The following is a 21056-nucleotide window of genomic DNA, read 5'->3' on the forward strand; positions in this document are numbered from 1 at the left end:
TGGCATCAACGTGATACTTCCGTCCAAAATTTCTGACGGCGCCGTTTGTTTGCTGACGTGGCAAGCACGTGGGTAAAAAAAAAAAAGTGAAATTACCCATTTACCCTTTTTTATTTTGGAGAAAAATTCAGCTACAGTCCCCAAACTATTCTGCCAAGGCCAATTTGATACCCGAACTCTCAAAAGTATCAATGTGATACCCAAAGACCTAAATTGGCATCAACGTGATACTTCCGTTCAAAATTTCTGACGGCGCCGTTTGTTTGCTGATGTGGCAAGCACGTGGGTCCCAAAAAAAGGTGAAATGACCCATTTACCCAAATCGAGCAATTGACAGTGTGTGGGAGAAGCCAAAGGTACCAAGTACCAGTTGGCAAGTCTTTTTTCTTGATCTAATTGTGCTCAATTGCTATCTGGGTTGGTTTTGCTTTTTTGGTTTATGCTGGGTATGTTTTTAGTTCTTATATACATGAATTCATGTTATATGTTGTTTTGGCCTTATGATTGTGATTTTGATTGGAGTATTTGGTATATGTTGTTACTGACATGACGGCGGCAGTGGAGAAGGAGGATGCTGAGGTTGTGGCGGTGGAGGAGGGGGTTTGATGAATGGAGGTTCTATTAGCGAATGGGTGACGGTCTCTGCAAAGAAAGAAGATGGTTGGTGGAGCTAAGGTTTACCAAAATTTGGTGTGCAACGAACCAATTATCCAGTTGGTTGCCCCGGAAGAGGAAAGCTGTTGAGCGGAGAAAAAGGAAATCGGTTTTGGCGGAGAAGAAGATATGGGTGTCTCTGGGTGCCCAGAGCAGTTTTCTGGGTGCAGAAAGATTTGATTTTTTTTTGTTAATCGTGTCACCCAACTTTCGTTTTGGGTCAGTCTGTTGGGAGTTGAATGCGAAGAACATGGATTTGTAGCAGGAATTGGAGAGGATGATGGCAGCATTGGTGATGGTTTGGGCAGAGGGGAAGGAGATGAGAGAGAGGAGGAGGAGAGAGAAGAAGAAGAGGACTGAGTTTGAAGAAGAAGCATAAGCCATTTTTCTTTGATTCTTGGGTGGAGGAGAAGGAGCGGAGCTTATGGTGGTTTGGCTAGAACAAAATCCCAAAAGAAGAAGAAGAAGAAGAAAAAGAATGAAAAGAAAGGTTTAATAGGATTGATTTAGGTGCTTTCACTTAGGTTAATTAGTAAAGGAAAGTAAAATATGGGAAATCATTTGCTTCAAATGTTTCACATGATCGACTTCTTTCTCATGACTTAGATGATCAATTATAGGATTTGAATTGAGTTTAATCATATGGAATTAGTTTTGATCTTTGTTTCTTACATGTCATCCTTGTATATATGTTTTTATATTTTCTTTATTTCATTTAATTTTAATTTTCAATTTTATAAATCTTAAAACCCCCTTATTTGTGTGTACTTGTATATATTTATATTCTTTATTTTATTTTTGTAAATAATACTTTATTATTTTAATTCTTTATTTGTTTACACAATTACAAGTGTACCCTCAATCCTCGGTTAGAACGATCCCTACTTATTCTATACTAATGATGACATTTTACAGGGTTAAATTACGCGCTCATTTTGTGCGTGTCAATTTTTGGCGCCGTTGCCAGGGATTGACGCTCATTTTGAGCGTGTCAATTTTTGGCGCCGTTGCCGGGGATTGACACTCATTTTGAGCGTGTCAATTTTTGGGGCCGTTGCCAGTGATTGACGCTCATTTTGTGCGTGTCAACAAACAGACGACGCCGTTAGAGATTTTTGACCGAAGTATCACTTCGATGTCAAAATACGTCTTTAGGTATCACATTGATACTTTTGAGAGTTCGGGTATCAAATTGGCCTTGGCAGCATAGTTTGTGGATGGTAGCTGAAATTTTCTTTTTTTGAGGAATTAACAAAAAAAACAGAGGTAAAAAGTCGATTTTGCCCTTTTTTTTAGTGCCACGTCAGCAAACAAATGGCGCCGTCAGAAATTTTGGACGGAAGTATCACGTTGATGCCAATTTAGGTCTTTAGGTATCACATTGATACTTTTGAGAGTTCGGGTATCAAATTGGCCTTGGTAGAATAGTTTGGGGACGGTAACTGAATTTTTCTCTAAAACAAACCAGGATATAGGGATGGCTCTCTAATAGTGACCATAAAAAAGATACTACATGTCTTCACGGTAAAGCCAAAAATAAGCTCACTGTGACCAAATGGTATGATTCGAAGTCCTGAATTCGACTCAAGTACAATCGATTGTTGTGTAAATCAATAAGTTGCATATAATAAAAAGCAAAATAGATGAAACTACTTGCAGCAATATTATTTATATATAGAAGCATCCTTCTCACAAAAAATCAAGCTCATAATAGTTGTCATCGATCACTATTGAGATTGTAAGATCAAATATGGACTTAACACATATCATCATAAAGTAATTGATGATTAGCTAAATGTCAAACCTAGTTTAACATGGATACAAACTATAAATCAATACTTGTAACTTAATGAAGCAGTGTATCTATTCATTAAGGTAAGTAATCCTATTCTTAGTCTGCAAGAAAGACTACAATGAAGTGTTACATTAGGAATCTAACTAGGAAACCTAAACCGATATGGATAGCTTTAATGGGAAGCTTCTTGAGGTTTAAGTCACCTATATATACAGATGAATTGGTCCCTGATTACTACCGACGTTTTGCATATTGTTCTGTCCATTGAGAAGCAAGTTGGTAAGTAACAGAAGGCTATATTCAGTGTTCGTGTTTGCAACTGCATAAGATGGAATCCATGCCAGTAATTGCTGAAGGTAAGCCTTAATCCCTTTTATGATTGTGTGCATATGTTGTGAGCATGTATATGGTTAATTTTACAATTGGTATCAGAGCATAGGCTCACAAGTATCAAAATCGTTTTAGGGTTTTGCAAAACAAACACAAAAAAAAAAAAAAAAAAAAAGGGTTTTTTGCTTTACGGACCAAGTCACTGATCAGGTAACTGACCATGTAACTGGTCATGTAACTGATCAAGGTAAGTTACTTAAGTCAATTGCTGCATCTGGTTAAATATCAAGTTCACGCTTCCGCTGTGATTTTTAGCAGCAAATTGGGGAAAAAGCAAAAACAGGTTTTTCTGTGAAATTGATTTCGATTCATAGCATGATAATTGAATTTTTGATTGTGCACAAGAACACTAGTTGCATTCCCGGCGTGCGTTAGGTTAGAGTAGATGGTGACCGGATGAAATTTACAATTTCTTGATTGTTCTGTGGTTTCTTGGAATCAAATCAATTTTGGTTATGATTGAATATGCATGTTGAATTGATTGATGATATGGTATTGTATCTGTGATTGTGTAAAATTGCATGAAGAACAAAAATCTCCCAGATTTTGTTTACACATTATTAAAATTGACAGATACGAGAGCTTAATTTTCTTACAAGGATGAATCTGGGTAGAATATAAAGTTAAAAGCTCATGGGTTTTGTGGTTTTCTGTTGGCATAAGTGATTATGATGCACAAAGCATTCTTCATTGATGTTGGCAGAAAACAATGATCAGGTAACTGACCATGCATGTAACTGGCCAGGTCACTGACCATGTAACTGGCCAGGTCACTGACCATGTAACTGGTCAGGTCACTGACCATGTAACTGGCCAGGTCACTGACCATGTAACTGGCCAGGTCACTGACCATGTAACTGGCCAGGTCACTGACCATGTAACTGGCCAGGTCACTGACCATGTAACTGGTCAGGTAACTAATCAAGTACCTGATCGGGTGACAAAACTGAAATTGTGTTTTGTGTTTTAAAACTATGCTTCAGTTTTATCTTCCAAAGAAGTGGTCAAGTATAGTTTTAGAATACAAAACAGCAATATGCATGCTTGATGAAAATAAATACGGATACTTAGAAATTTTTCTTCTGTCTAAAGATGTGGATAAATTTCTTTGGATAACTTATTTTCATTGAATATGGTATATTGATAAAGAACTCCAGGATGTTATGCTTCTGCTCAAAAGTGTTGCTTAACATTGTTTTTGGTTATGGACTGATATGAATGCAAGTATGGATTGTTTAGGTTTTCTGTATGTTCTTGTTTTGGTTGCTTAAAGCTAAATAAAACGCAGAAAACTTAATATTATTTTCTTTACAAATTAAGAACTCACATGAATTTTTGTTTTGCTCCTTAGGTAACTCCTACATGAACTTGAACAGTGTCTTGATGTTAACTGGAACCAACTATAGAGCTTGGCTAGATTCTGTAGAGAACTATATGGGAATGCATGAGAATATAGACTATTGCTTTACTGAGGATAAGCCTATAGAGTTGAATGAAAAGAGCACCAAGAAAGAAACAGACCTTTACAAGAAGTGGCATAGATCCAATAGAATGGCTAAGAATCTCATTCGTACCTCTATGTCCAAGACTGTCAGGGGAAGTATAGAAGAGCCTGAGCTAGCATCTGATTTTCTGGAACTCATCGGTGCTAAGTTTAAAGAAAGTGAAAAGGCAGAAGCAGCTAGACTAACCAAGGAGTTTCATGATTTGAAGTACATGGGTTCAGGGGGAGTTAGAGAACATATTATGAAGATGATCAATATAAATGGCAGACTCAGGGAGCTCTTGATGGGGGTTAGGGATGAGCAGGTAGTGCATTATGCACTTCATTCCTTGCCTAACAGTTTTAGTCATCTTAGGACCAGTTACAACTCTCAAAAGGGAAACTGGACTTTAGATGAACTTATATCCATCTGTGTTGATGAGGAAGCTAGGATCAAGGAAGAAAAAGAACCTGCTACAGCCATAAATCTCATAGAGAAGCCTAAGAAGAAAAAGCCCCAGAATAAGCTCAAGCCTACCAAAGCCATAACTAAGAGTTCAACAGCTGCAGTGGCCAAGGAAAACAGGCCATTTAGGTTCAAGTGCTACTTTTGCAAAAGAGTAGGACACATGAAAAAGGACTGCACTGGCTATAAAAATTGGTTAGCCAAAAAGGGTAAGATTTTTTCTAATACAGTTTTTCTTTAGAAATTAATCTTATAAATATTGAACCACAGTCTTGGTGGATAGATTCAGGCTCACCTATTCATATTACTAATTCTTTGCAGGGATTCATAAGGAGCAGAATCCCAAAAAGTGATGAAGTGAACCTGTGTGTAGGCAATGGCATGAGAGTGGCAGTCAAGGCTATTGGAACCTTAAAGCTCGATCTAGGATTAGGAAAATTGTTAGTTTTGGATAATGTTTTTTATGTACCTTCCATGAGAAGGAATTTGGTTTCAGTTTCTCTTTTAGTAAAATCTGGTTGTAGACTTGTTATTGATAGTAATGGAATTCTTATTTCTAAAAATTCTGTTCAAATTGGTTCTGGTGTTATCTCGAATGATTATTTACAGTTAAGTTGTTCAATGGCTCAACAAGAAATTTTACTTGTTGAAGATAACACAAACAGTACTAGCACTTTAACAGGTGTTAAAAGAACCAAACTAAATGAAAAGTCTGCATTTTTATGGCATAGAAGACTCGGCCATGTTTCAAAAGAGAGACTGAAAATTTTGGTGAAAAACAACATCCTAAATGAACTTGATTTTTCTGATCTAACAGACTGTGTTGAATGCTTTAAGGGAAAAATAACTAATACTAGAAAGAAGACTGCATATAGAAGCCAAAATTTATTAGAACTCATACACACTGATATATGTGGACCATTTAGGCATCAAACTATCTGTGGGAATGTGTATTTTATCACATTCATTGATGACTTTTCTAGATACAGTTATATTTATCTACTTTCAGAAAAGGCACAAGCATTGAAAGCCTTTCAAATCTTTAAGTCTGAGGTAGAAAATCAACTAGAAAAGAAAATCAAAACAGTAAGGTCAGATAGAGGGGGAGAGTTCTATGGAAAGTACACTGAATCCGGCCAACAAAAGGGTCCATTTGCCTTGTTTTTGCAAGACAATGGAATTAAAGCTCAATACACAACACCCTATAATCCACAACAGAATGGTGTTGCAGAGAGAAAGAATAGGACTCTTTTGAACATGGTTAGATGCATGATGTGTACAACTGGCTTGCCTAAATTTCTGTGGGGTGAGGCTTTAAAAACTGCAAATTATATTTGCAACAGAACACCTAGCAAAGCCATAGAAAATACTGCTTTTGAGCTTTGGTGTGGCAGGAAACCTAGTCTTCATCACTGTCATGTTTGGGGATGTCATGCAGAAGCTAGGATTTATAATCCAAGCTTGAATAAACTTGACCCCAAAACTGTTAGTTGCTATTTTATAGGTTATCCAGATAAATCTAAAGGCTATAAATTATATTCTGCTCATCATTCACCTAGAATTTTTGAAACACATCAAGTAAAGTTTTTAAGTGAAAAAAGTTCACAATACAAACCTTGAGGATTTAACCTCAGATTTTGAGGAAATTGTGTCGGATGAGAATTTAAGTGTAGCATTGCCTTTAGAACAAGATGTAACTGATCATGTCACTGGTCACGTAACTGACCGAGTCACTGACCATGTAACTGTACCTGATCAAGTCACTGCCCAAGTCACTGCCCATGTCTCTGACCATGTCACTGACCGAGTCTCTGACCATGTCACTGACCGAGTCACTGACCATGTAACTACCCAAGTAACTGTACCTGGTCAAGTCACTGACCATGTAACTGCCCATGTCACTGACCAAGTAACTGACCACGTAACTGGTCAAGTAACTGAACCTCAAAATCATCCAGTAGCTCAACCTAGAAGATCACAGAGAGCAAGAAAACCAACTTATGGGGGGGAAGAGAGTGACTACATTGTTTATCTACAAGAAGCAGAAATTGAAATGGATTGTGCAGAGGACAATGATCCAACTACATTTAATCTGGCCATTGAAAGTAGTGAATCTCATCAATGGCAGCTAGCAATGGAAGCAGAAATTGATTCCATGAGTCAAAATGCAGTTTGGGAATTAGTTGAACCTGACCCCAACCAGAAGCCTATAGGTTGTAAATGGGTTTTCAAAACCAAAAGAGATGCAAATGGCAATGTAGAGAGACATAAAGCAAGATTAGTTGCCAAGGGTTTTACACAGAAGGAGGGCATTGACTTTACTGAGACTTTTTCTCCAGTTTCTACAAAAGACTCGTTTAGGATAATCATGGCTTTAGTGGCTCATTTTGATATGGAGCTGCACCAGATGGATGTTAAAACAGCTTTCTTGAATGGTGAACTAGATGAAGTGATTTATATGAGGCAGCCAGAAGGGTTTGTACAAGCTGGAAGTGAAAACTTAGTGTGTAAATTAAGAAAATCAATTTATGGCCTTAAACAAGCTTCTAGACAGTGGTACAAGAAATTTGATTCTGTGATTTCTACTTTTGGATTTACAGAAAATCTTGTTGATGAATGTGTTTATTTGAAGACAGTTGGGAACAATTTTATTTTTCTGGTACTCTATGTGGATGATATACTTTTGGCTAGCAGTAACATTAAATTGCTTAAAGATACCAAGAGTTTTCTGTCAAGTAATTTTGACATGAAAGACTTAGGAGAAGCATCCTATGTACTAGGTATTGAGATTAAAAGAGATAGGGCACAGAGACTACTTGGTTTGTCTCAACACAATTATATTACCAAAGTTTTAAAGAGGTTTGGTATGGAGAAGTGTGCAGCTGGAGAAGTTCCCATGTCCAAAGGAGATAAGTTAACCAAGAAGCAAAGTCCCAATAGTGATGTTGAAAAGGAAAATATGGAGTCAAAGCCTTATGCCAGACTTGTAGGAAGTCTCATGTATGCACAAGTCTGCACTAGGCCAGACTTGTCTTTTGCAGTAGGGATTTTGTCAAGATTCCAATCTAATCCAGGCCATGAACATTGGGTAGCTGGGAAGAAAGTATTGAGATACCTGCAGAGAACTAAAAGCCACATGCTAGTTTATAGGCAAGTGAAGAATCTGAAACTCATTGGATTTTCAGACTCGGATTTTGCAGGGAATTATCCGGACTCCAAGAAATCGACTTGTGGATATGTGTTCATGCTTGCAGGAGGTGCTATTGCTTGGAAAACCATGAAACAAACACTTGTTTCAACTTCTACTATGCAAGCTGAATTTATTGCAGTATATGAAACTGTGTGTGAAGGACTTTGGATTCGAAATTTTCTCATGCAGACCAAAGTATTGAGTCACATTGTGGCTGGAACACTTGTAATTTATTGTGACAATGAGGCTGCAGTTTTCTTTAGCAAAAACAGTAAAAGGTCAAATAATTCTAAACACATTGATCTAAAGTATTACAGTGTTAGAGAAAGAGTAAAGCATGGTGAAATAGCTGTTTTGAGTATTGACACAAATTCACAGCTAGCAGATCCCTTCACCAAGGCCTTGTCAGTAGCAGCATTCCAGAAGCATACAACAAGCATTGGAGTTTTAGCTAATCTAGATGCTTAGGTTCAGTAGAGAGTTAGTCCAATTGGAGCAATTTAAAATTTTAAGGTTCTTGAGTTCTTGTATTTTAGTTGTGATCTTTTATTGTTTGTTTATCACAACTTATTTGTAATGACAGTTTTGATTATCAATAAAATTTTGAGGTATTTCCAGTTATGATTTTGCTGCAGCTTTATTGTTTTGTTTTGGAAATTATCATCTTGTTTTGAATATCATACTTGCTATCAGATGGCTTAAATCATGTATAGCATGATGTTGAGGTTCAAGCAATAATTTTAAGCCATCAGTGTTCAGAAAAATTGCTTGAGTTTCTGGTTTTAGAAACATAAAGTAGGACCTAATATATGTTTACTTGTTGATACACATTAACATATATTGTATCACTTCTGGTTTGACATATGTGGATTGCAGGAGCTTATGTTTGTGGTTTTGAAACTCTGCATTTTTGTTAAAATGTATACTGTTTCTTGCTCTGCATAAGTAACTGTGATCTGACCATGTTGGAATGGATTTTCGATTTGAGTTTGTTATCTGGCGCGCACTTCAGTAAGTTAAGTAGGTTTTGATGTTCTCTGGTGCAAATCATCGAGCATGATATGTGTGAGTCCAAGGGGGAGATTGTAAGATCAAATATGGACTTAACACATATCATCATAAAGTAATTGATGATTAGCTAAATGTCAAACCTAGTTTAACATGGATACAAACTATAAATCAATACTTGTAACTTAATGAAGCAGTGTATCTATTCATTAAGGTAAGTAATCCTATTCTTAGTCTGCAAGAAAGACTACAATGAAGTGTTACATTAGGAATCTAACTAGGAAACCTAAACCGATATGGATAGCTTTAATGGGAAGCTTCTTGAGGTTTAAGTCACCTATATATACAGATGAATTGGTCCCTGATTACTACCGACGTTTTGCATATTGTTCTGTCCATTGAGAAGCAAGTTGGTAAGTAACAGAAGGCTATATTCAGTGTTCGTGTTTGCAACTGCATAAGATGGAATCCATGCCAGTAATTGCTGAAGGTAAGCCTTAATCCCTTTTATGATTGTGTGCATATGTTGTGAGCATGTATATGGTTAATTTTACAGAGATTTGAGAACAAAGAGCACAACCTCTCGAGAACAGCAGCTGCTCCCTTAATTTGAACAGCATGCTCGTCGCAACATGCCACAAACTCCACAACCCCAGTCATCCTCATCTTCTTCTTTATATCAAGATCGATGTAGTCCTCTTTGGATAATCGTTTTCTCTCCTCTCCCTTATTCTTCTTTTTCTTCTTTGATCTTCTCCAATTGATCCAATTGAAGGAGCAAGGCAAAGTTGCATTAATCCCTTACATTACTGCTGGTGATCCTGATCTATCTGTCACCGCAGAAACATTGAAGGCACTGGATTCTTGTGGATCAGACATAATTGAATTAGGAGTGCCCTACTCTGATCCATTAGCAGATGGGCCAGTTACACAGGCTGCAGCCACTCGTTATTTGGCAAGAGGGACCAATTTGAATGCAATCTTGGCAATGTTGAAGGAGGTGATTCCCAAATTGTCTTGCCCAATTGCTCACTTTACATACTACAATCCTATTTTGAAGCGTGGTGTTGGAGAGTTCATGTGCACCATTAAATTAAAGATGTCGGTGTACATGGACTTGTGGTTCCAGATGTTCCATTGGAAGAGAGACATTCTGCGAAAGGAAGCCATGAAAAATAATATTGAACTGGTATTACTGACTACACCCACCACTCCAATGGAGCGAATGAAGGCCATTGCCGATGCTTCCGAAGGGTTTTTGTACCTGGTGAGCTCAATTGGAGTTACGGGGGTCCGGGCATCCGTGAATGAACGAGTTCCTGCCCTTTTGAAAGTAATTAAGGAGGCTACTTCAAAGGCTGTAGCTGTTGGTTTTGGCATCTTAAAGCCTGAACAAGCTAAACAGGTAGCAGGGTGGGGAGCTGATGGTGTCATTGTTGGTATCGCAATGGTGAAGCTGTTGGGTGAAGCTAAAACTCCTGAGGAAGGGTTGAAGGGACTGGAAATTTTCACCGGTCTTTTTTTTTTGTTTTTTGGGTCAAATAGTTAATTCATTAACAAAACAACTACAAATGTAGAAGTAAATGTACATAAGGAAGCAAAGGTCCTAGACTCAGAAGCCCAATAGACAAAAGCTTAATTAACATACATCCAACAGATCAATAACACACCAAGACCCAAAATCCCAACAACAACAAAAAAAATCCTAGATCTAGAATCACAAATCACTGCCTCCAGGAGACCAGCCGCCATGGCTGCTAACCTCCAATTTGCAGAGGGAGTAACATCAGCCAACGCTTTACTTCAGGATGCCAAGGGTTTGTCCACCATCATTCTCCATACCCGAACAGTCTGCAAAAGAAGGATAAAGGTACCAAAAGACATAAGATCGGTTGTCGTGGTGGTGGAGACCACCGAACAACACAACGCCACTGGTCCGGCAACATCCACAAGCATCAGTGGAGTATCGGTTCGGCAGCTATTCTCAAGTGTAGAGTTAGGTATATAAACCCAGTTCACCTATTTAAACCAATTATGCTGACTCTATGTGAAAACCTGCTGTTGTAATTTACACACAACTTTGTCTCAAAACTGGATGAAGATCCCAGCATCACAGTCCACCTAGGCATAGAAAACCTAAGGAATAAGAATGACTCCCAACATTAGTCTTGGGCTGGATTAATATCATTGATCCATGCACGTATAACAATTTGTTGTTGATTAGTTATTCAATGAAATTTTGTTTTCATCCCTATAATGTGGGGTGCGTGAAAATATCTCAATTATATTAACTTAGATGTCTATATATGTAACAATACCGTGTACGTAATACTCCGAAACTATAAAATAATTACTCGTTGATGTCAATTTTGAATCATCAGGCACAAAAAAAATATCTTAATCGGCTATATTGATTCAAGTATTGAAAACCTAGAATTGGAACATTTAATCTGAAACAGAAGAACAACTAGTCACCAATTATTAGACCTCTGAACTATTTGTAACGTAACAAGTGATTTTCAAGAATAGTATATGTTCATTTCACCAAACTGAGAGAGAGAGAGAGAGAGAGAGTTAGAATCATAACAATGACCTAAAGTGAAGAAAATTTTGTTGGGAATTAGACAAATACAAAGATAGATCCGCAACAGACCTCAATGAAATCTTTATTCCAGACAAATTAAGATGTTTTCAAAACAAATTACCATGCACATGCATAGAGAAGAAAAAGGAGACTAATACATATATACGGGCGGGGGGAGGCAGGGGCCACTGAGTCCCGTGCCCCACTCAGATATTCAGAAAAAAAATTAATATATGTATATAGTTTAATATTATATTAATATCATATTTGCATTATAGATTTTTATATTATTTTTTCTCAACTTAATCTGAAGTGCTTAGGTGCTCTTCTTTTATTTATTATTTTTTTTATGGGATTGTTTGAGGAGGCACACGTTTGAACTTTTAGTAATATTATATAATATTTTTTTTCCCTAAATTTATTTGACATCAATAATAGAATTTGTTACGATTAAAGATTCATATTTCTTATTACTTACAGAATTTTAAATTCAATAAAATTTTTCTAAAAATATATAATACAAATCTGTGACATATAGTTCAGACAAAAAAAGATGTGACACATATTCACCGATGTACTTACTTTTGTTGTTAGCTTCGATTGTACCAGTTGCGACTGCAAGTGTAGAAATAGTATTTTCTGCTATGAATATTGTAAAGACTCGTTTACGCAGTCGAATGGGTGACAAGTTTATGAATGATTGCTTGATTTCATATGTTGAGAAAGACATTTTTACTAGTATAGATAATGAGACTATCATGCAACGATTTCAAAATATGAAATCTCGTCGAGGACAAATCATTGTAATAGATAGAAATTACATTTAAAGATTTTGTATGTTTTTATATATTTTTTTTTTGTGCCCAGTAAACCTAAATTCCTCGCTCCGCCACTATATATATATATATATATATATATATATATATCTAACAGTTTGAATTAACTTATATGGTATAATGAACAATGATTTGCAACTCCTGCATGCATGGTTACTTGAGGGAATTCCCAACTCGATCCATTAGGCAAGATAATGATCGATATGTACTGATTGAGACGTATTTCTACCCAAATGCCATATAATAAAGCCATACTCCAAGCATGCTGATGCTAGCTAGCACCAGAAAATGCAACATGCAGATTAGAAATTAATATATCAGTTAATTGGTGTCATCCCTTATCAGTTGATAGCTACCTGCACAGATCATATATATATGTCAATTAGATGAGTTTAGGGGTTACTATAGGCTCAACAATGACTTGTAATAGCATGGTAACACAAGAAATAGCACCTCCATTTGGAAGAATTCTCACTCCATCAAACACATCATATACCACAGTACGTATGCTACCGATAAAAATAATGTATGTCGTTTATATGTATATATAATTTATATTAAAATGACAAATCGCATCAAGTACATGCATTATATTATTAATTATATGATATTATATTTTGAGAGGAGTTTCCAAGCATGCAAAATTGTAAATACGTACGCTATTGATAAAAATAATGTAAGTCGTTTATATGTATATGTAATTTATATCAAAATGACAAATTACATGTATCGCGTACATTATATTATTAATGATCTAATATTATATTTTAAGAGGAGTTTCCAAGTATGCAAAATTGCAAATATGTACGCTACTGATAAAAATAATGTAAGTCATTTTATATCAAAATGACAAATCACATGCATCACGCACATTATATTAATAATGATCTAATATTATATTTTGAGAGGACTTTCCTAGCATGCAAAATTGCAAATGCTGATGGAAGCTGGAAAAAAAAAAAAGTTGAACCTGACGTGAATCGAACACGCAACCTTCTGATCTGGAGTCAGACGCGCTACCATTGCGCCACAGATCCGATTAATAATGTCCTCTGCAAATAAATATTTAACAAGAATTTTTGGGCTTCTACAAATTGGGCTAGCCGATCTGGGATGGGATAATGCGTTGAATATAGGAGGAGCAGATTCACATTTTTTGCTAGCTTCCACTTGAAATTAGCATATTTTGATGCAAGTTCATCTCCAGGAACCTTTTTATCTGGAGTGCCGAACAGCGATGATACCTTTGTATTTTGAAGAGAGTACAAAAACTGTAATAAACGAGGGACTAGATTGCGAAAAATAACCATGTCCATTAGCGGAGTTCCTGAACACTGCAATAGTCTATCATAGAGGATAGCTACAACTGCACAATTTGATCCCAAAAATAAAAGGCTGCATTATTTTCTGACATACTCGGTGCTTTATAGGTCACTCGGCGGTTGTACGTAGATTATCATAGGACGTACATTCATGAGACCTGCCAAGAAGTAAGTAGTTGATGCAAGGTTAGTACATTCATATTACAGAGAAATCACAATGATGATAGGCTACCACATTTTGTAACATAAATAAAGTCTTCTGAATAGTACAGAATCTCTTTCCCAAGGAAGCAATCCAATAGCTGTAGTCATATCTATTACTAGTGTGTATTAATGGCATCTATATATATTTTCAGGTAGATATCTGGAATTTGGGTTAGCTTACTTTACTGATTGGATATAATATTGGGAGGAAGACCAACAGAAGAAATGGGACCAAGAGAGAGAGAGTTTTGCACCAACATTTAGTCCATATCTAGCACACAAAGCCTGAGGGATAATATAGAAAAGATTAAAAACAAAAACAGAAGAAGAGTAAATAACACGATTCTTCATGTCTAATTAGTAATTACATAAATGAAAGTGGGGGCATTTCAGAGTGCAAACTTATACCTCTGTAAAAGCAAGTACAAGGATGACTGCAGCAAAGATAGCAAGCCATATACGCTGGGACAATTGAGTCCAAGAAAATGGGATCGAATTGCCTTGCATAACAAAATGCCTAGAATCAAATCACATTTCTTTAGGATACATGTCTACATAATGCATATTAAGTATACGCGGCATACCTCTGTCGCTAGTGACTTTTCTACGAGGAGGATCCATAGGAGTAAGTGCTCATTCTTAACAAGTGGTAGGATCTTTGCTGCATAATAATAACAAAACATAAAAGTGAAACACCAAGACATAGACAAGTATCAGGTAATTAGTAATTGTCACTCAATTACCTGCATTTTTTTGGGCTTGGGGCTCGCCAGCCTTAATGAGGACTTCACTTTGGAGAAAGATAAGAGTCTAAGAGCAAGGCCTGAAGTGACGACTCCTGCAATTGACATAAGGACGATACAGATAGCTAGAAAAATCCTGAAAAGGTTCTCGCAACATATGGCATGTCATTGCTCTTTGAGTATCATTGCTAAGTTCAGTACAAATGTAACAAGGAAAAGAGACGATGCAATGGAGATCAATTATATGATGGTGTATATATAGGGCCGGCTTTATAGAGACACAAAGTTGAAAAAGGGAACATGAATTCTATAAGATATCGTATGAGTTATTATGAGAAGCCAAAATCCAAAATGCAATTGCAAGTTTGCAACAGTCTGTATCTTTGTCCTCTTGTGTTCATAATGCTAACTACTGCCTCAAGTTCTGCAGAAAACCTATATTACTTTTAGTCCTAGTCAGAGATGCACATTTGAACCTCAGTAACTGAGGCAGTTCATATATCTGATATCGATATCCCAATTCTCCTATGACCAATAATCACCCATTGTCATTACAAATCCTTATTAAGTGATTGAAGAATGAAAACTATCGCGAAGAGCCAGTGCTGAGATAGCTGTTGATAATGAACAAGTGTTACACACAATGTTGAATTCTAATCAAGTCAGATATGGACAGTTAACACCTCAAGAAACTAATTATCAAATTGATTAATGGGACAGTTGACGCATATATAAATGATACAAAATAATACTACTCTCCATAGTCCAAGCAGAATCAAGTATGTTAGTTTCTTCTTCTTCTTCTTCTTGTCTTAAAATAATAGTAGCAAGCTCCTTAATTGGTTTGAAGACCAACATTAGATTGATAGGTTATTACAACTGATACATCAACAACCTTCCAATTCACTTAATCGAACATTTTACGATCAGTTGTTGAGCCAGACATCATCAACTCAAGAATTTTACTCATTTGACAGATGGAAAAAAAATAAAAAATTCAATGATTAGAGAAAATACGTACAATACTCACACACACGTTTATACAAAACATGATGGATAATATACAAAAGATGGACTCATACCATATAAATTATATAACATGACCCGGAATACTAACATCAACCTCCACTGAAATTTAGCACACACCTTTCCATTATTCCTGCAATTTCTCCTATCAATTGTCCTTCAATTGCTTTCTACAAAAATATGGGGGTGAATGGCAATTTTGTAATTAAGTATAACCGGAACCAAAATTTCAAATTCCCGCCTGTTTAAGAAAGAGTGCACGGTTTATTTTTAAACCTACAAACAAAACCCCAAATTAGAAAAAAGGGTAAAAAATTGAAGTGCTTGAAAATCAAGACGACGGTGAAGAGTGTCCATGGACGACGTTGATCGGTTGTTCGAGTGCTTCAAGTGCGGCATCTCACCACCACGTAAGCTCTCTCTCTCTCTCATCTTCTTTCAAATTCGTAGAATTAGGGATTTGAAATTTGAAGACTTGGATTGGGGAATTCAAGATTCGGTAATGAGCTTACTATCTGAGTAATTGGGTTCATTGCTGATTTGGGTTTTGCTTTGATTCTTGGGTTTTCCAAAAAGTTACAATCTTTTCTTGTGTTTCAGCATCTGCTTTGAGAGAGAGAAAGAGAATCAAGAGGCAACCGATTCAGAGGAGTAAAGCCCAGGAAGTCGATTCTCCGCGGTCGCCGGAGCAGATAAAGAAAATCTCATCAGATTTACAGCTTTCTGCAGAAAAAGTATATACTCTGAATTTGTTGCATTTCATGCTTTAATGGTTTTTACTATATTGGGGATTCTGCGGTAGAATCAGAAAATTGATCGGAAAATAAACAATGTTGCATTAGTTCAGTGGTGTCTGTATGCAATTAACTCAGAAGAATTCATGTTCTATGTTTGAGTATGCTTACTTCATGGAGTGTCCTTTTCTTGCATGATTTGGTTATCTAAAATATGTATTATAGCTTGTTCAGGGTGGTTCTACAACAGTCGAAGCAAAAAGCTTTAATCGGAGGAAGCAGTTATCTCCGGTTGTATTTTATGGGTCTCCACATGGTGTACCTCCAAAGCAACCATCAAGATTGTTGCTGCGAGTGTTACGTGAGATACGTGTTGATCTCACTGCACAGAAACGATTGAGCTCAAGGTATATGTGTAGTTATTCTTCCAGCTTTTACTGCTTTAAGACATTTTCTTCTGGCTTTTACAATTTGACTTGACCCTTGTTTTTAGTCTGTTTAGGAAGGAAGTATGGGCTACATTTCCAAGGCAGGAGGAAGCAATGCAGTTTGCCAAACGGCACGAGAATGTTCACGTTTTTAGTTATCAAGATCACTTCAGTGGACAAAGAAGGTTCCTTGTTTCAAGTTATAATGAGTTTTGGAGAAGGTTTGCCCTTTCTATGTGTTCTTCTACAAATATATGTACTTTATCGTTATCTGAGGTATTCTCTTCTTGATGTATTTGTACTGTTTGTCTTTAATTTCAGGTACAAGATTATGGAGTCCAAGTTTCGTCACCATTACGAAGTCATTCAGGAGGTGACAATTTTTCTTTCTTTTCATCAATAAAAGAAAGTGTGAGTACCATAGTCATCAACATTAGATGCTTTTTTAGGCTGTGGTTCCTAAAATTTTGTATGCATTGTTGTCAGGGTTTACCATGCCACCTTTATTTTGACCTGGAGTTCAATAAGAAAGACAATGGAAACAGAAATGGAGATGAAATGGTTGATCTTTTAATATCAGTTGTTTTTGAAGCCTTGCTTGAAAAGTATTCTATTCAGGGGAACATGGAATGGATATTGGAACTTGATTCCTCTACTGAAGGTACAGTGCATGACTATCGCTTGGCTGGATATTCGTGAAATCTTATAAACAAATACTATAATTGTAATTAGGTTGGTACAGTGCATTTGTTCTCCATATTACAACATAAACGTATGTTATATATTGCAATTAGGTTCATTATTTGCTTGGTTTTTGAAACTCGTTGTTGTATTTGTGCCCCTGTGCAGCAAAGTTCTCTCGACATTTAATTATTCGCATTCAGAAGACTGCTTTTAAGGACAACTCACATGTAGGTGCATTTGTCACCGAGGTATGTGTTGATGAAGATGACCGAAATTTTGTGCCACTTCTCTTCATTAATGGAAATTGAGTCTGTAATTTATCATTATATTATGATCATTAATTCTCATCCTTTCCTTTTTTAATTTATATTTGCCAAGTAAAAATATAACAGAGATTATAAGCAAGAAGCAAATTCTACATTGCATATAGCCTCCTTTTCTAGTGATGAACAGATAGCTACTTCATTTACTACGGTTCTTTCATTTACTTTTCCCTATAGAAATACCAACTCTTGTCACTATATGATGACATATTATCAGATATGCTCACGGATATCAAGTGCAAAAGGGAGGGATGGAAGATTTGAGAATTTGTTTATTAGAAAAGATTCAAGCTCTGCAGACTTTAGTCACCTATTTGTGGACACTGCTGTGTATACCAGGAATCGTTGTTTTCGTTTAGCTCTATCATCAAAGGCAGGGAAGAATTCAGTGCTTCTACCTACTGGGCGCTTCAAAGCTAAGGACATGATGGTATGCTACCCACCCTTCTAAATGGTATCTGACACCTGGCCTTTTCTTACCAATGTTTTGATATCTAGTGCTTCTTTAACTATGATATATCTTATGATCAAAGTTATGGTTTCCAACAGCAGTCTGAAGAGGAGATGTTCATGGCGTCTTTGATCTGCAATTTGGAAGTTGATTGTGAGAAGCTTCTAGTCTGCAAATCTGATCTTGATTGTATAAAGACCCTGCATTTTGATACAGAGGTATATTAGAGTTCAGACGTTTACTTTTTAGTTTGATTACATGCCAAACTTCTCGAGTCTTGACATTTATTTTGAGGACAATCTATAGCATTTTTATACTTCTTTAAGTGGCAATATATCGTATTGACTAGATAAATTCTTTCTTATGCAGGTCAACCCTAGTTTTGGAAAATCTTACAGTTGGCCCCAAGAATTTGCATTGAATGGTTGCACCAGTGATGCTTCAGCAACATACTTCCTGGGGAAATCTCCATTTCCAGCTTTGGATGCATTTGTAGAATTTGTTGCTACAATTGGAAATGTCTCAGGTGCTAACTTGTAGCCTGCTTTAGAAATATTTGTTCTTCTTCTGTCCTCAAATATATAACTTGCTGCAATTCTAGGTAAAATTCGCAGCTGGTATTGGTTCTCAGAGTTTGGACTCATGGTCTACAGCATGTCAAGAAACAGATACTGTGAGCGAATTGGCAGACAGCACAAAAGCAATCATGGTAAAGCCTATACATTGTTGCATTACATTGTATCTTATGCACTTCATATTTCAAAGTCCTACTGTGTTCGTTCTCTTCATACATATGTGGAATTTGCAGCTGCATTTTGTCTGGCACTTCCCCTCCCCACTCTTTCTTATAATGTAAGAGCTAATATTCATATTCATTCTGTTGGTTAGTGATATACATTGCTGACCTCAGAAAGGGTGTTTATTATCAGAAATGTCATGATCCCGACTGCAGAGGTGAGGAAAAGTTAATATCGTGTACGTTTATCTACTTTGGCTCTCTCCAATGAATAAGTGACTTGCTCTCAACTTGCATATATATGACACCAGGCTACCGTTCTCCATCACGTCCGATTCCATGGAATATTGTCCCTGACATGGTGTATGAATGTCAAAAAGATCATGAACGTGTTTTTTTTGATGATGAGAACACGGCAAGCAGCGGCGTTACAGATTCATGGTGGCTTGAAGCTATAAGAGTTGCAGATGAAGTTGAAAATAAGCAGAATTCATTAGAGCTCAGCAATCCGGTGGGACTAAATCTTCCGTGTCATTAATTTGCATGTTTGGTTCATAGCCAAAATTATGCCATCACTACAGACAATTTCAATTCTCTTCTTTTTTGTCCGAAGTTTCTTGTAATCTGAGTTTTCCCATTTCCTTCCACAAATAGGAATACATGGATCCAAAATATGACGACTGGTGGACTTCTGCTGCTTCCCAAGTTGCACTAACGCACTAATAACTGATTCAAAATCCACGCCCTTTGTCTCGATAATGAGAAGTTAGCCTGGGCCCTAGTCCCTATAGATAGTGCACTGAAGTGCCGACCTTAAGTATACATACTTTGGTAGTGTCCTCAGTATGTTGCGGCTTACTAGTACTTTTGTATAGTGGACCCTAGCACGTGGATTTATGAATTGTAACCAGTTAATCTGAAATATTCACAAAGAAGAGAAATGTACTTATATTATTTTGATCAAATATATGTTCGCTATATTATTAATATGTTACGATGTCAAATGAAAAGAGAATCGAGCATGCATTGCTTTGAGGTCATTTCACATATTAATGCTGCAATATTTGTTGGTTCAATAAGGAGTTGTGACTATGTGATTTATTTCTAGTCTCATAAACATTCATGCAGATGAATATATTTGAATATATATGCGTATGTTGTGTGTATACATATACATATACATATTTAAGAACTGGTACAAACGTATAAATGGTTCTAGGTACATTTTTACTTGGTTGTTCAGTTTGATTTCTTATAAGATACATTAATATAAGAATGTAAGTTGTGTACTTACTGGGCTTGTGTTGCTCATGATGTTACACCTTCTTGTTTTCAGGTATTGAGTAGATACTTGGGGAAATGGGATGAACCTACTAGATAAAAGAATGTTTTTCTACTACTATCTCTAGTGAATATGTGTAATGTTTTGAATTTTCTTGCTAAACTTTGATTTTGTAAAGATAATAATGATTTTGTTTTCTAATAAAAGTACTGTTCAGACATGTATATAATTTCTTTTAATTCCTATCGATTTATTCAAGAAGAAAATTTTATTTGTTTTGACTCACGTCACAGATTCACGAGCCATATTTCAGTACAATATTGGCCTTGGATTTGGGGGCGTGACATCCTAGATTGCACATATTGGAGCATCAATAAGCTCATTTACTATTCCTAATAACAAAACTCATAAATTTCCGTCGTAACAAACAAATCTTATAAACCAAAGCTACTGACCCTCATAAACTAAAGCTATTGATCTTGAGAGGTTTCATATAATTGTAAATTGCACATAGTGCAGCATTTTAGTGCTGGTTGCTTTCACTAAGCTCATAAAATTTGTTCTTTTACTATTCTTAATCACATAACTCATCAATTTTCATCATAACAAACAAATCTAAAAAATTAAAGCTACTGGCACTTAGAAACTAAAGCGATTGATCTCAAATAATGATGACCTCCTTGCTCGATGATTAATTTGCAGACTGAGAGCAATCAG

The 21056-nt window shown here is 36.3% G+C and overlaps 1 protein-coding gene, 1 non-coding gene and 1 pseudogene across 13 annotated transcripts; 2 read left to right on the forward strand and 1 right to left on the reverse strand.

Moving 5' to 3' along the window:
- Nucleotides 1-546: 546 nt before the first annotated feature.
- On the forward strand, nt 547-10535 carry LOC112172243 (annotated as a pseudogene).
- A 2836-nt stretch (nt 10536-13371) lies between these two features.
- On the reverse strand, nt 13372-13443 carry TRNAW-CCA. Its single transcript has one exon. It is a non-coding gene; the product is annotated as a tRNA-Trp (tRNA).
- A 2523-nt stretch (nt 13444-15966) lies between these two features.
- LOC112181805 (DNA-directed primase/polymerase protein) lies at nt 15967-20078 on the forward strand. 12 transcript variants are annotated; one of them, XM_040510723.1, is made up of 14 exons: nt 15967-16111; nt 16302-16435; nt 16670-16842; nt 16929-17084; nt 17185-17236; nt 17350-17524; nt 17713-17795; nt 18070-18300; nt 18402-18539; nt 18691-18847; nt 18923-19030; nt 19210-19275; nt 19369-19568; nt 19712-20078. In XM_040510723.1, exons 1-14 carry the CDS (start codon nt 16057-16059, stop codon nt 19778-19780), a joined length of 1797 nt encoding a protein of 598 aa, XP_040366657.1. In that variant the 5' UTR covers nt 15967-16056; the 3' UTR covers nt 19781-20078. The 12 variants fall into 12 exon arrangements, 11 of the variants coding, with proteins under 11 accessions (XP_040366657.1, XP_040366084.1, XP_040367333.1 ...); XM_040510150.1 differs by having other exon boundaries at nt 16661-16842; nt 19712-20074; XM_040511399.1 differs by having other exon boundaries at nt 16661-16842; nt 18423-18539; nt 19712-20074.
- The last annotated feature ends 978 nt before the right edge of the window (nt 20079-21056 follow it).

This window comes from Rosa chinensis, chromosome 1, assembly GCF_002994745.2.
Source record: "Rosa chinensis cultivar Old Blush chromosome 1, RchiOBHm-V2, whole genome shotgun sequence".
In the NCBI taxonomy this organism is placed as follows: domain Eukaryota; kingdom Viridiplantae; phylum Streptophyta; class Magnoliopsida; order Rosales; family Rosaceae; genus Rosa; species Rosa chinensis.

Bases quoted from the DNA above. Each gene is read 5' to 3' on its own strand.
- LOC112181805 (XM_040510150.1), top strand. From the start codon at position 16,057: ATGGACGACGTTGATCGGTTGTTCGAGTGCTTCAAGTGCGGCATCTCA. The intron at 18,540-18,690 runs GTATATTAGAGT...TTTCTTATGCAG, and splicing joins CCCTGCATTTTGATACAGAG to GTCAACCCTAGTTTTGGAAA. The intron at 18,848-18,922 runs GTGCTAACTTGT...CTGCAATTCTAG, and splicing joins TACAATTGGAAATGTCTCAG to GTAAAATTCGCAGCTGGTAT.